Consider the following 16,286-nt stretch of genomic DNA (forward strand, 5'->3'; position numbering starts at 1 on the left):
CTCCCGTCTCATAGCTGTCTGAAAAAACATTCCTCTTTTGTGGAGCATTTATACCCTGACGGCAGAGCACTTGAAACAATTCAAATTAAACAAACTTTGAAAAAGTAAGCAAAAGTAAAAGAGGCTGAGTGAAGCTGCAGCGCCTTCTCTTGGAAAGTTGCACCAATGCAGTGCGATGCAGTCATGGGACAGCACACTGCAGATGGGAGTGTGCGCATGTGGTGCAGTAAAAGCTGGTAGTTATGCAGTCATTAGCAGCAGCTAATAATGGAAGTGATAGGAAGAGAGGCTGCGAGACAGCAGGAGTCTACAGCTGCTACAGAAAAAAGCTCAGTTTCTCCAGAGGACGAGCCCGCTGAAGCTAATTAGCAGGAGAAACTTCCGGCAGCAGCACAGATGGATACATAGACCGGACAGACCTTTTAATGCAGCCGGGATAGAAGCAGATATAAGTGAGCTCAGGAAAGCCTCAATAAAGCCCAGCGCCACTGCTCATTAAAACACTACACCAAATGTGAGTGTCTCAGGGGTCCTTGAACTAGCCTGAATCCCCCCCCTTGTTTTTATTGTGAGGGAAAACGCATGAGATTTGTTGTGAGAAGAAGCGGTGGAAATGAGAAGCGGAGCAGACAAATCCCAGGGAGCTGTCACTCTTCATTAGCCGCCGGGCAGCTTTAGCTGGTCAGTGGAAGAGAGGCAGGGCCACATCCATCAGCTAACATGTGCTAGCTTGCTACTGATTTCACCCTCCCACCACCACCACCACCTCTTCCCCCACATTCCCCCCCAAGACCTGAGGGAACACAATCCCCGCTCACAAAAGGGAGGCTGTTATTGGAGGAGGCGCGCGCCGGCGCCAGCTAACCTGCTGAAAAGGCGCTCTGCGAGCAGAAGCCCAGAGTTCCAGTCTCGCCTGATGACTTTTACGAGAGCAGCTTGTGTTGATATGAATCACAACTGAGTCCAGCTTGTTTCTGGGTGCTGTCCACATCTCTTTGTGGTCCCATCGCTCATTTGTTGCGGTAAAAAAACAACTCAATCGTTTCCTCGCTCCCCTTTTCAGAGGAGGAATTTGCTTCCCCCACAGCGTCTTCTTCTTCGATGACCACCGTGCATAGCATAATCAAATTAGTCGGCACTTGTGTTCACAAGTTGGAATGTTTTATGGATTAAGTGATGCTAATGAAAAAATGTTAAGATGGTTTCCCCAGCCATTAGCATGCAGACAATGGGCCGTGTTGAGCGCATGCCATATTCTGCATGGCCCCAGAAGCCTCTGGCACCCCGAGCACCAGAGCCCGGGGGCAATGGCAGCATGAGAATGAAGAGCGGTCCAGGCTCGGGAGAACTGGGGATGCATACAGAAGAGAGGCCTCACACAAAGTGACAAAAGCGCCTCAGGGTTTTTTTTTGTTCTCTGTCAGTCCTCCCATCTTTCTTCCAGCTGACTGATCCTCATCAGTGAAATGCTGAATGATAATGTCGGAATAGAGTCTGACATAGAAATAAATAAAAAATGGTTATAAAATGATAATTTTTGACATTGTAGTCTCGTCTAAAAAGTTTTATTGGGTGATGGAGAAGGTGTAAATCCTCTGAAGGTATTTTGTGATGATTTATTTGTGAAGGTGCCATTACAAGCACCATTAGAAGATGTTGGTTTCGCTGTTAATGGCCCACTTATTAGGCACACACTGTAATTCTCAGCACGTTAATCCCGGCTAATGACTGTGTTTGGTGTAGTGGGTGGGGAAACCAGCGCACCTGTTGTGCCCCAGTTAAACAGCACACTGACCTTTTTTTTATGTGTTTCTGCCTGTTCACACAACAGACCAGGTGCTGTTCCAGGCTGGACTCGTACCAACAGGCAGACTGACAGCTCAAAGGTGGATCAAACGTGTATCTGCGGCTCGGCTAATACGGATTGAATGTTTTGTGTGTGGTTGCTGTGGGGTGTTAAGAGTGTTAGCCCATTTCACAATCCCTGCATCAAAGGCAGTGATACGTGCATGATGGATGGCTGATGAGGGGGTGTTGTTTTGGGGATTTGGATTGAGCACTCTGTTGGATGGAAAGGATCATTTGTTTACCCTGAGAAGAACACCTTTCAGCTCAGTGGCTGGTAGGTTGTCTTCACACACCTTTTTGAAATGTACCTCCAACGCTGAAGGTACATCAAATGTGCTCAGAAGACGGGAGCTGAGTTGCCGATGGGGACGGACAAAACAAGCCTCCATCCCTACAAGTACAGCATCATGTGATCAGTCACAAAGATTTGTCAAATTAAGATCTCGAAAACAATTAAATGTGGCAGATTTTTCTTAAGGACCTGGGAAAAGTCAGCAAGCACAAAGAATCAAAGTCCATTTAACATACCAGAGTGGAATCACCAAACACCATTTGACAACCGTGATTAACGGTTGAAGAAAGTCCACGCAGAAAGACAGTGGGTGATTCCCTGTGTGCAGCAGAAGAATGAAGCAAAGGAAAGAGAGAGGCCCCGGCGTTGACAGCTTAGATACCTGTGATTGTGTCTGCAAAGACGGGGTCTAAGAGCGCCCCCCTGTACACCCCGTACAGATTGGCCCTGTACCAGGTGGTGGAGGACAGGCCAGAGATGGCGAGGTAGCGAGCATTGGCGGGCACCGTGTGGTTTTGCCACTCGGCACCCGTCTCTGCATCAGTAACCTCGATCAGAAAGGCCTCGAACGCCCCGTCCTCAGCGGACCAGGACAGGAGGAAGCTGTCCCACGATACGTCGCTGACGGAGACGTTGGTCACCGTAGGCTTCTCCTCCTCTGGGTGGCGACAAACACATCAACACGGGAGTTACAGGACAGACACACAGAATAAAGACAACAGGTTAGAGCGATACAGGGCTTTCGTAGCCGATCCTGGAATCCTTTGGAGTGGACAGCTGATTTCAGAATTGTTCCAGAATTGGCTGCATATATATATCGGTCTAACCTTACGACAGACCAGCACACAAATAGTTGGGTTCCATTTGAACCTTTCTTGTTGACAACAATGACCATTGTGAAAGATATTAGACAAACAAGACTGAGCTTCTGCTCAACATTCGATCAGTCCTTGACAATATCCGCTGCAAAAAAGAAAAGATGATCCCTCATTTATATTTCAATCAATTAATTTTGCTGTCAAGAGAAAAAAACAAGAGAATAGGTCTTCACTTTGTCTGGGGGGAAATATCCCCTTATTTCCGCCACAAAAGGCCTGATTATCAACGACCGCCTATAGCCCTCTCCTCTGTATTACCATATAAGTGGAAAGACTTCGAGAGAGAAAGCAGCAGACAGACATGCTGATGCAGCTTGTGCGCATTAATGGCTGTGAATGAGCCATTAACATTTGAAGGTGCAGTGTAGCCTGACCGGTATGGCAGGAGTACGCCGTCCACTTCAAAACCCACGGGGAGGCCATGCAGAGCCATGCGCCGCAGCCTGTAATTGGATACCACTGAGTGTGCGAGCATTCAAGGAGTAGATTAGAAAGAGACGGAGATAGATGTTGCAGGTAAACATCAAGGCTTCCATTATCCTCTTTTCACTGTGTGGCAGAGTGGAGCGCAAATGGGGTGGTAGACAATGGGAAAGGGATTGGGGGTGGAGGGCTTTGCTGGAATGGGCTGATCATCGCTTGTGAGTGCTCATATGGAAAATGCATTTGCTGTATGATGTGTCTGATGAGTTTGTGGCCCTGTAGCGTGGAGAGTTGATTTGGTCAAGTCTGAAGTCATCAAGTCTGTGGCTTGAGTCCAAGTCACGTGACTCGAGTCCACACCTCTGCTAAAAAATATTAATTTGTCTAAAATTCTTACATTTTTAAGATAGGGAAGTAAAAGGAAGGGTTCATTTAAGCGAGCTAAAATCATGAAAATATCCTTTCTAAATTATATTAAGACAATATATCCCTTATAAAATACATTTCACTTATTTTCCCACCCCACTTTCAAACTTTGAAGGGTCAGTTCACCCAAATTACAAAAACATATGTTCCCTCTTGCATAGAGCTATGTATGTTGATATGTACTGAGTTTAGCAATGTCTGCCTGAGATTTCTGCACCAGTAGAAAAATGGCTGTTTTTATGTTTCTGGGAAGAGATGCTGCTGTTACATTTTCAAAATGTCCTTTTGCAACACTGAGCACAAAAGAACATCTGATCCGCCTCTATTTTACTGTGGTATAGGCTGCTGTGGCTGGAAACCATTATGGCTAATCATTTTTATTTTTATTAATTTCTTTGCATTTTGAGTGAACCAACCCTTGAAGCCCAGCTACAGTTCTGGTTGTCACATGCGGTTGAAGATGTGTGTCATGACTAAATCAAATGTTCCCCTGAGATATCGCCTTCTCATGCGGATATCTGCCATTTGATCCACACTCAATCATATCATCTTTAAGATGAGAATCAATCCGTCCGTGCATGCAGGACAATGATCTCACTTTTATTCATGCTTAATGTTCTCAGTTTGTCTCTGCGGAGAACCGCTTGCTCATGCACTCTCGTCTTTTGAAGTAAGACACCCCAACATGATGGACCAAAAATGATGTCACTCAACATATAAAGACCCTTTTACAGTTTACAGACAATGCTGACGTCCACAGTTTGGCAACGGAAGTCCGGCGGACGGCAATAGCTTGTTGAGCTAAACAAGAGCGTTTACCAGCATATAGTTGCGAGACACATCAGGGCTTTTTATCACCAACAGCAGGCAAACATGTTTGTTCAATTTCCTAATTTGTACAAAGATGGGCACTGAATGTTGGGACTATGAATCGTTATCATTTCCACGTGGCTGTTGTCATTGTTCCCTGAGCAGAACTCTTCCAGTCAGCTGATTAGTGTAAATTATGATAATCCTGTTTTTTGTCTCCAGATTTCCGTGTTTGAATCACACGAGTTTGTCTCTGTGTCTTTCAGCCAGTACCTTCATTTTCAGGAACACATTTCGGCTTGGTATTGATTCTGAACAGCTCTCCTGAAACAGTCCAAAAAAACCTTTCTGTGATTGTAGACACAAGTGGAACCCCCCCCCCCCCCCCCAAATCGAGTGCGCTCCGTGTTTGCGCTCCGTGTCTGGAGACGATAAAGGCTGCGCATCGGTCCGGGCTGCGGATTAGCGGGCTGCTGATTTCGGAGACAATGTTTTAACAGGAGTCCCAGCATGTGGCCTTTTATCTGACAGACCCACAGTTCATCGTGGTCAAATAGCACAAAACCAGAGGGGAGCGGGGCTCACGCCAACAATTATCACATGAATGAACATTGTGCTGGCTGCGCACATGTCCATACAAACCCCCAGCACTCCCCCACACACACACCCCGCACACCACACACACACACACACTCAGTTTCACTCTATCTTAGTATTTTTAGCCACTCAAGTCTCTCAATCATATGTGCCACACATGAGCACACAGACTAGTGGACATAAAGAGTGGACACGTGCATGTGCGCAACCCCCCCCCTCACACACAAATAGTCTGTATTCTTCTTGGCAGCGTAAAATTCAAAAACATATGCAACAAAAGGCAGTTATTCCGAAGCTAACCAACTTTTCCCTCGTGCCGTATTGATTTTTGCCCATAGCCCTGCAATTTAATGGGCACTCGTTGCATAACTGGAAGGTCAGGAGGCGGCCTGACCGCCACATGAAAAGATACGCCACAATCACCACTTTTGTCTCCTCTTGTTTTGGTTTTAAAAACAGGGGAAAAAAGAAAAATAATCCCACATGCTATAAATGAGCCTTGGCGGGAGGGGAGGGGTGGGGGGCTTGGTGGGTGGGGGGGTAGAGACAGAGTGACTTACATTGAGAAGCTAACAATGAATTCAATTCATTGCTTCGGTTTGGCTGCAGTACCGAAGGACAAACAAAACTGAACCTATGGTTATTCTCTAACCCTGCGCTACCAGCTAGAAGGCTCATGGAAACAGTGGGCTTCATTCAGAGGAGCCTCTGTCTCACACACATTTCACTGATACTGAATATTTCAGTCGAGCTACTAATAAAGGCAACTTTACCACCTCTTTGCTTATTTTTGGCAATCAGCTTACAGAAGAAAAAAGAAAAGCTGGGGGTGTTTCGACACGCAGATCAGATATACGTTTTACCTGCCAAGAGTTTTACTTGTGTGAGTGAGATCTGGGAGATCCTTGACCAAGACCACAGGGTACAGGAGCATCGGGGAAGCCAATGGTCCAGAGGTAAGGCAGCACAGTGACAGGTAGGAAAGACCAGTTCCTCCAGACCTCAATACAGCATTAAAACATGCTTTATACAGTTGTAAATATCCTTTTTCAGAGTTCTTAATGACATAGCTGCAGAATCACATACAAGCTAGAAATAACAAATAGCATTTTTACTGGCAACACTACCTGCTGTGGATTTAGCAGTGAGTCTTGCTCCATTTTGATCCCGTGGACTGAACAAGCCAGTAAAGCTGTTGGTTGTAAAACTGAAACAATTTGCTTTAAAATGCTTTGTAGTCACTCAGTCGGCAGAAAACAATGTTTGGCTACACGGGATATGTTGAATGTCTACGTTTCTGAACCAAAAATATGTTTCATACCGTCAACCGTCCTCGTAGGAAAATAGCTCCACTGAAAACCATCCAAGGCAAGATCGTTGCGTTTGAATATCAAGGACAGTTTTTTCTGGGAAGCCAAAACTATCTGCACTTAAAGTAAGTGAGAACATAAGGTGCTTATAGTTTGTGTGAATCACCATTATAGAACTAGGAATTTGCCAGAATTCCTGTCTTATTCTATTACTGAGTTAAGTTGAGTTAAGTTGTCAACACTGAGAACATCTGAAATGTTCTCAGTGTTCTCATGTTGGAAGAAATGCCAATGATAAACGACCAGACATTTGTTTCAGGAACTCGATAACACCACGGCACTACTGCTTACTCAGTCAGGGACATTGTGCTTTTGAGGGTGCTAACCTGTGGGTGCTGAGACGGTGGCGGGTGCGCTGGTCCTGCGGCCCCTCTCGGCAATGATGCTGACGGTGTACAGCATGCCGGGTGTAAGGCCCCTCAGGATGTGGGACTCGGAGCTGCCTGGGACCACGTCCTCAGCCCTGTGGCCGTCGGCAGACACATAAACCAGTCGGAAGGAGTCCAGTTTGGCCAGGGGGCGTTTCCACTCCAGCATCATGGTGGTCTCCGTCACCTCTGTCACGGTCAGGTCTTTGGGAGCGTCCAGGGCTAAAGTAGAGGAGAGGCTGTGATTGGCGGTTGAACTTTTGATACAAAAAATCTTAAAACTTGTCCAAGACCAAACTTGAAGCCATTTTCTGAAAGAAAAATGTAAAAAACACATTAAGGTGTTTATTTGACATTTTTGTCTGTTTGCATTTCCTGAATTCACCAAAAGTTACCTTTTGATAATGCCTCATTTAGCTAACAAGCTGTGGCCACGCTTGGCCCGTGATTGGTTCGGACGGGTCTGTGGGCGGGACTTCGATACCACGGCTCCACACCCTGATGTTAAAAGCCCAAGATGGCAGTAATATGCAGCGTGGATGACGTAAAGGGCGCATGTAGAATGTGATTATATCTCACCGGTCACTGCGTTGGTGGTCGTCGGCAGACTCTCCCGCGCTTCCGTCACCGCGGTCACTCCCATCCCGTACTCGGTGCCAGGTCTCAGGCCTACACGACAAGGGGCGAAATAAAATTTAAAAAACACTGATAAAGAATTAAAAAGCAACGTCATGTTTTCGTTTGTTCAAATCCACGAGGTGTCACCAAACGAACGACGGGGAAGCGCTGCAGTCAAGTGGCCAGCTGTTTTGGCTAATGGCTCCAGTGCCGATTGCAAACACAAAAAAATAAACGCTCTCATGTGGCTGGGTGGCACAATGGATTGCAGACTAATTGCATTTCACGGTAAGCCTGCGCTCGCTGCGGAGCTTCAGCGTTGCATTTGCATTGATGGATCTATAGGGCCCTTGTGGCGGAGCCGGGAACACTACACTTGCTATGATACAGCGGGCTCCGGAGGCCCTTTGGGCTCTACAATTAAGCCCTCTTCTGGCCTGATCGCCTCTAATTCCTTTATTAACTCCCACAGAGGTCATCACACGCACAGTCTTTCAGCATGAAATTACACCTAATGCCCAGGAAACTCATTATCAATAAAACCACGAGCGTGAAGGCAATTACAGATAATAACTGTGTGAACGAAGTGCTGATGTGTGTGTGTGTGGAGCCGAGTGGGACGTCGGCTGAATGGACACAGTGCTTTTATTTCTACGGGACGGGCCTCCCAAGGACAAAGAATTGGGCCAGACAAAGACACTATTAGCCCGTTTGTCGGAGCTTTTTTTCTCATGGTATCTAATCCTGCCATGCCGCACACAGCACACAGCGTAGAAACAAACAAACACACACACACACACACACACACATCCGCCTCAAAGCATGGCTTTAGAATGTCAGCGGTGCAGATAGATGAAAACATTTGAGCGAAGACAGCACGGTGAAACAAGCGGCGGTGTTATTCCATTTAAAGTCTGAATGCCAGACCCCCCCCCCCCCCCCCGGGTAGTTTTCTAATAAATCTCACCTTTTTGTAGACGGGCAAACATTTCCCGACACAAAACAAAGGCATTGTGGAAATGAGCAGGCTAAATATAACGCTGACTGATTAACGCGCCGCATCGCAAACACTTGCACAAACAATTAGGAGAATAAACACTGTATCTGTTTTTTTTCTTCTTCTTTTACACACAGACGCTTTTCAGCTGTGTCATTTGGAGACAAAGTGGGAACGCTGACAGACTAAAGAAGGAAAAACACTGAAAGTGCTGCTTTTGCTCGGCTGGACGTGGTTGTTTTCCACTGTCGTTCCCATCGGGCTCGTTCTCGCCTGTTGCATTGACAATAATGAGTGAATTCAAGGAAAGCTCGTTGTGAAAGGTGTTGTTGTGCTGGACGACATCACACTAGACTGAAAGCTGTTTGTCTACATACGGGAGGAATACAGTCCAGCACAGCAGCATCACTGACTACAACCTCAATGACATCATAAAAAGTCAGAACAGTTATTGTTATACACTCTACATTGTGTGTGTGAGACTGGATACAGATATACAACACTATGATAAATACTGTATATCAATGATAACTGGACTAACGTTATACTTATCAAAGTTTTGCATAACACCGGTGTCAGTGGAGTGTGTGTGTGTGTGTGTGTGTGTGTGTGGCTGGGTCCCGGTACCGGTGATCTTGGCCTGGGTGCTGTCCTTGGGTCCCGGGGGGAAGAGCAGCTCTCCGTGCTCCCCCCCAGACAGAGGTCCATACTTGATGCGGTAGTTTTCCACCGGGGCTTGGCTGTTCTTCCACTCCAGAGTGATGCTCTCGTCTGTCAGCTCCACTGTCTGCAGGTCTCTGGGGGCGTCCAGGTCTACAACACAGAGATGGATCAAACCGTAAGACTGACAGTGGGGGGGTGGGGGTGGGGGGGGGGGGGGGGGGTGGGGGGGGGGGTTCCTCATTATGCTATACTTGGGAGGACGTTTGGTCTCTCCAGGAACACAAACCAGCAGGATATCCTCCCTCATTAACGTACAGCCATAAGTAAAGTATGTGTGGTCCAGCGCCCCCTCCCCACCAGCTGACACACAGCTCATTAAACTTGGCTATGATAAACAGCCCATGGCTGTGCCGGTTTCATCCTGAAGGTTGTGATTTACCAGGTTCTACAGATACTTTTCTGGGGGCTTGTCCACACACATTAAATCGTCGTTTGAAGTCTCACCTGTGAGGAAAGACTGGTAGACAGGAATGCTGGTCCGCTCTCCCCTCCGAGCCAACAGGGACACCTCGTACTGGGTGTCGGGGATGAGGCCTCCCAGGTGGTACTGGGTGTCAGAGAAGGAGAGCTCAACCACGGTGCGATCAGCGGGGTTGGAGCTGGGCCCGTAGGAGACGCTGACCCCGTCCACCTCAGCCACGGGCTGGAACCAGGTCAGCAGCGCCGTGGTGTCGGTCACGTCGCGCATGTCCACCTGGCTGGGGGCGTCGATCACTGGAGAGGCAACGCAGTGGCAGCTGTTAATTCCAATGTCCTTTCATGTGGATACACGTATCATCAGGTGTTTGATGAAAGATTGTTCAAATTTAAATTTTGGTTCACATTTGAGCAAAAAATAAAACTGTATCATTGGTGATGTTGGATTCATTATCATGTGCAAAGATGATAAGAAAACCTTGTGTTCAGCGTGGGGCACCGGACTATTGCTTTAAGAGTGACCGTAACTGGAGGAAGGACGGTGTTTTTGTGGCTGTGAGGCTGGACGCTTAATTTCAGCAATGTCTTACTTTCAAAGTTGTTAATGTTCAAAAGAAATAGAAAACAAAATAATAATAACTTATAGATCAAAATAATAACTTATAGATATCAACATCAAACTTCCCAGTGTATAACTGATATACTGAGACAATTATTTTTGGGTTTTACAAGTTCTATGAAATGTTTACATATGCAAATGAGGCACTATCTTATTAAATATGCAGTAATTTGCATACATTTCCAGACCAGAAATCTGAACAAAAAAATAAATAAAGCCAGGTTCAACATTCATTGTTTCATTTAGTTGACATATTAAAAGGTTTTTAAAGAGGGCATTTTAGATATCTCTTTATATCACTTCATAAATCAACAGGCATAGAAAAAAATATTTTCTACCTTCAGATGGGAATAAAAGTGAAACGTTTGCTATATGTAAGTGCTACTGAAGTGCAGATTTCTGGCTTCTGAGTTTAAGAAAATACTTGTTTTAAATATATGTATTGTAAAAGTATTGGCACTACAATAACCTGACAAGGAAGAAGGGTACTATTTGATGACCATCATGAAAAATGATAACCTGCTAACTAGTCTGAAAATCTCAAAAATGACCATTGCAGAAAAAAAATATAATGTTTGTCCCTAGTGTCTCCTATATATACTAAGAATCCCCATCAAATGAGCAGTAAAGTCCTGCTTAAATATACACACAGAGTGGAGGAACAAGAGAAATAAAGAGAAGGTGCACCATGTAAAAAATAACAATATATGCACAACAAAACTATAAATTACCCCAAATAACCAGAATCCCTGAATTCTTTCCTTGTGTTCAGTCTCAGATAATATGTCTTCTTAATATATACCACAGTTGTGTGTTCCTGACTGGAAGCAAACAAATCCATATCATATGTAACATATGTCATTGTTCTTCATTCCCACTGGGGTCTAGTTGTGTCTTGCTGAATATAACTAGGAAGTCCCAGAGGAAGTGTCCTAACCTTGGCAGTGCGACTGCTTTGGTCTAACTACAGTGAAGACTATAGAAGACTTAACCAGAAGCTCAAACTGGCACCCTACTCTTACTCTTCATAGTTTCTTTACCAGACTATTTCCCTCTCCATTTAAGATGCATTTTGGTCCAAGCTGCATCTTTACGGCAATAAACGATCTCTTAAATGAAGTGTGTTTACATTTAAAGTCAAAGACTACTGGATGTGAATTCACCCTGCGTGTTGAGAATTGAGGCAAAGACGTGTGAGCGCGTCTTGAAAACGTTTGAACTTTTTGTACAGCTTGTGCATTACTAGAGAGCTTCAGCTCAGGACTGTAGTCAGTACGTTCTGTCTACGTTGTGCGCGCCGTGGTTGCGCTACGTTGTGCGCGCCGTGGTTGCGCTACGTGGTTGCGCTACGTGGTTGCGCTACGTGGTTGCGCTACGTGGTTGCGCTACGTTGTGCGCGCCGTGGTTGCGCTACGTGGTTGCGCTACGTGGTTGCGCGCCGTGGCTGTGCTAAGTGGTTGCGCTACGTTGTACTAAGTGGTTGTGCTACGTGGTTGACGTTTTGCCATTGATGGTTAGATTGACTGATTGATTGATTGATTGATTGATTAGACCCACAAAGGACGATGAAGGGAGGAAGAACATGGAGGGTCGCCATGGGGAGGAGCGTTGCATGAATACAGTCATTTCAGCAATGCAGGTGCAGAAAATATGACAGCCCTATTGCATTTATGAGGTTATTCAGCCTATTTGCAGATCAAATCCCCGCGCCATGAAGGGCACCTTTTCACTGGCACTGAAATTGATTTGTCACACGTAAGCAACTTTAGGAAAGTCAACCTTCTGCACGGGGCTGATAAAGCATTCAACTGCAGGATCTGCAGTTGAGCTTAACACAGATTTGTCTTCTAAGGACGCTGCGAGGATGTCACGATACCATTCTCCTGGGAGGCCGCCGACCCTTCTGAGCCTGACGCCTTGACTGACTGGTGCCTCCCACTCATGGTGTGTTGGTTGGAGGGGGAGGAGAGAGAGGCGGGTGGAGGGACTCGCTCCACACAATTAGACCCTCAGCATGCAAATCCCACAGTATGAGCCCACAAGCCGGTGTAATGGGAGACATTAAGAGAGCCTGAGTGACACGGAGAACTCTGAACCTCACAATCCAAGTAGTGCTGACACGTGGGCATACATATGTGTGTGCACGAGTGCATGCATACACCGTGGATATGATAAAAGATCATGCATTTTGACTTGTTCTTGTATCCGCCAGACCTTTTGGCCAATAAAGAGAACTTTTCCAATTGATCCATCAATGTCAAAATGCAGAAATGGACCAATTATTTTCCCCCAACACATTTCTTTACAAAAGTATTAGCGCTTTTAAAATATGAAATTATGTTAGATATTTATTATATCCTTCTTGTTATGACACCATCTCATTTCATCTTGTTTTCACAAAATGTTATTGTCATTACCCAATACCTCCTGAATACCAGAAGTGTCAACGAGTTGGAAGAAACTTCCATATTGCTCACGTCATGACGATGTCATGACAGGAGTAGTTCCACATTTTGAGTTAGAGAAAATCCATCGCATTCTTATATGTGTCTGTTTGATATGGAGATGGAGGCAGGAGATGGCTAGCATAGCTTAGCACAAAGATATGAGTTAATCTTGTCAACTAAAACTTGAGTAGAGAGAAAGTTTCTTCCCACAACGATGATCTATTTATTTAAATTCACATTCATCTCAGCAGCCTCTCTCTCATCAGCATCCCAACTAAGTATCCCTAGTACTTTCCCTTGAGGCTATATATTCTGTGATAAAATGAAAGGGATTAAGTTGGCACTATTTTCTTGTTATTATCGTGGCAGCAATATCCCTTTGACCTTCAATATGACTTTTCTCCCAAGGAAACCACCTTCCAGGGGATATAATTAATATAATTGGGATTTTAGAGTGTAAAATAGGGTGTGCTACTTCAGCCATCAAAATACAATACGACAGCCCTCATCACTGCTGTCTGTGTTTCCACTGTAAATGACACTGAAGAACTGTAACAAAAAACACTTCATGTGCTCCAGCTGTAATTTACCAGCTTACTGCTGAATTTATAAGCAACGGTCACGATAGGCCTCTAATGGCCCTACCATGCCTGCCTTTGTTTATCCTGGCAAAGAGCAGACCATTTTCACACCCTAAATAAGCAATGAAGTGGCCTGACCCACTGCTAGAAGCAGCTGCCATTTATTAAACTTTGAACATTGCTGCGCCTGTTGAATATGTTCTGTTGAAACAGAAGTCTCCCGGGGCTTAATGCCACAATGCTATACTTATATGGAACAGACACATTTAACAACTCCATCAAGAAATGGAGAAGTGTTTTGACCTGCCCCCCTATTCAACACCTAAAAATAGCCCGGTGGTTGGTGGTTAGTCTGGCCGGTGAAGCCATGAATTTCAACCAGTTTTCTCTCTTTATATTGATCCCCAGACCCCGAGTTCTTCAGAGTGTTACAAGCCATTGGGCTTTATAGCCCCGATGCAGCTATGGAGCCATCTCACAGCTTGCCAACAGGGCAGGAAATCCATCATCCAATCAGTTTTCACTACCCCGCCTAAACAAATCAATGCAATGAAATCTAATGAGCTAATCACTCAGGGTTGACACGAGTGTTTTCAATACACCGTTGGGGGCTGCAAGATGGATAACCCAGACAATAAACAGGTTGTCACCATCATACCTTTGTATGATGGTTTTTGCATTTTATTTTGATGGCTCAAACCTTGATTTCTGGAAAATCCCCCCCCCCCCTCCCCCCCAAATATATATAATATTTTAATATAGGACTAATACGAAGAAGTTGAGATTGAATCTTTCATTTTGGACTTCCTGTACTAGAATTCATTCCTAAATACGATTCTGTGTCTTGAGGGGCAAAGAGTGTGTCAACACTAACAAGCTGTGGCAGACCAGCAGACCCGAACATACCATTTATACCATCAAGAAAGATGTACAGAAAGATGAAACCATTCCAGTGTAAAACAAAAGAAGGATAAGCCAGTTAGCAGTGTGACTGTGTACACTCACTTGTGACGACGTTCTGGGAGGCAGGCGGTCCACGCTTGTTGTTCTTCACCACCTCCAGCTTGACCTCGTACTCCTGGCCGGGGCCCAGGCCCGACTGCTCAAAGGTGGTCTCTGGACGACCGAGGGAGTTCAGAATCTCACCATCTTCCTCTTTCTGCCAGCATCGAGAAACATCATCAACCCCTACAAAGACTAGTCCTGGCATAATGTGTCAAGTGGGAGGGGGGGGGGGGGGCTGCTAAATCATACATAATGGCGCTCTGTGTGGCGTTTGGACTTAAGCATTGACAGGGGACTAAGTTTAATAGAGTGTGGCTTTGAGTAGATCACAGTAGCACTGATAGGAAACATTTCCAAATGAGCAAATGGGAAAATAAAGCGGTACACAAACAAAATGTATGGCAATCGGAGCTGTCAAGACATGCTAACTGCTCTGTTTTTCAATTCTGGCTCGGCTGAACCATTCTCCACAAGAAACCCACCGTGATCCTCATGTATGCACATTAGGCAATTACTGAATTTTAAGTAAGGGGTCTGCAGTGGGTCTTATATGGTCTCTACCAGAGGAAAATGTGCATTATGGTGGAGGCTGAGGTAGGCTCTAAAGGTCAACCCCTCCTGGAATACAGAAGCCTCGTTAACGTATGGGGAAGCAGGACTCACCGTGTTTCTGAAGATGAGGTTCCAGCCATCGAAGGCGACGTCCAGCGGGTCCCACTGCACCTCCACTGACGTCTCCCGCACGGACTTGAACTTGAGCCCCTCAGGCTCAGGCAGATCTGGGACACATAGAACAAAACTGTCACTACCTTTCATCTGGATTTATAATCTGCGTTTTGTTGAGTGCCACAGGGGAGATTGACATACGTGTAGCCACCCGAGCACTGACAGGAAGACTCCTCTTGTTGTTGAGCACAGCATAGACGCTGATCAGGTACTCTACGCCAGGCTCAAGCTCCCGAATAGTGGTCATCTTCTGGTCCCCGGGCACCCGCGCATCCAGCTCCAGACCTCCAGGGGCCGTCGGGACGTAGGTGATCAGGTACTCGGTCACACGCATCTCATTCTTCCAGGACAGGTCCACCGTCTCTGGGGTGACCTCCACCACTGTCAGGTCCTTGGGTGGCGAGACTATGGAGAGACACTAGAAATCAGTGATTTGTATTGAGGTATTTTTTTATCCTAGTAACAAAATGTGGCTAAGAGCAGATAAATTGAGTTGCTGATCATGTTGTGACCATAAAAAAAAGAGATAAGGTAAGTAGAAGATATATATAAATATAAGTAAAGGATTCAGAGCCATTTTGACATGTACGTGTAAAGCTCACTGAAGGCTGATGTTATATCAAATGAGTTATTAAAGTAATAATGTCAAAGATATTCAGATTCATAAAAGTATGTTGAGGATTGAGCCTGTTGCACATGATTTGTTCCAGCTGGAACAAATCTTTCTCTCGCTGTAAATTCACCCCTTACTGCCAAGGGCAGTTTTCCAATCAGCAGTTTTTAAAACCACAATTTCCCATTTTTCCATATGATTATACAGAAATAAGATAAACAATATAACTAACAGTTCACTGTTAGTTTTAATGGGAAATCAAAACTGGTTCCCATTTGCCAATTACATCAAGTAGAACCATATTTCATTCATATGTAGAACTAGAGGCCATCCCATTGAAAATATTCCTAGAAAATATTATAATATCAACCAATGATATAAAAAAAGTGTTTCTGTAGAAGAGGAAAGAACAACTGATACCTGACAGTTCATTACAAGATCTCAATCTAAATTGAATTTTCAAGCCAAGTCAAGCTGTTTACAGCAACTACAAAAAGTACCGTCCAGTACCAAACAATAGAACAAGTA

General features: G+C 45.2%; 1 protein-coding gene across 1 annotated transcript in view; it reads right to left on the reverse strand.

Moving 5' to 3' along the window:
• tnc (tenascin C) overlaps window positions 1–16,286 on the reverse strand; it is a 43,078-nt gene that overhangs the window by 9,356 nt on the left and 17,436 nt on the right. The window contains exons 4-11 of the mRNA XM_034541717.1: window positions 15,287–15,550; window positions 15,083–15,198; window positions 14,420–14,573; window positions 9,795–10,064; window positions 9,255–9,440; window positions 7,592–7,681; window positions 6,971–7,234; window positions 2,523–2,798 (exon numbers count right to left, since the gene is read on the reverse strand). Coding sequence (XP_034397608.1) covers window positions 2,523–2,798; window positions 6,971–7,234; window positions 7,592–7,681; window positions 9,255–9,440; window positions 9,795–10,064; window positions 14,420–14,573; window positions 15,083–15,198; window positions 15,287–15,550 — 1,620 coding nt within the window. The remainder of the gene's footprint in view (window positions 1–2,522; window positions 2,799–6,970; window positions 7,235–7,591; window positions 7,682–9,254; window positions 9,441–9,794; window positions 10,065–14,419; window positions 14,574–15,082; window positions 15,199–15,286; window positions 15,551–16,286) is intronic.

The sequence above is a fragment of the Cyclopterus lumpus genome, chromosome 9 (assembly GCF_009769545.1).
Source record: "Cyclopterus lumpus isolate fCycLum1 chromosome 9, fCycLum1.pri, whole genome shotgun sequence".
Taxonomy (NCBI): domain Eukaryota; kingdom Metazoa; phylum Chordata; class Actinopteri; order Perciformes; family Cyclopteridae; genus Cyclopterus; species Cyclopterus lumpus.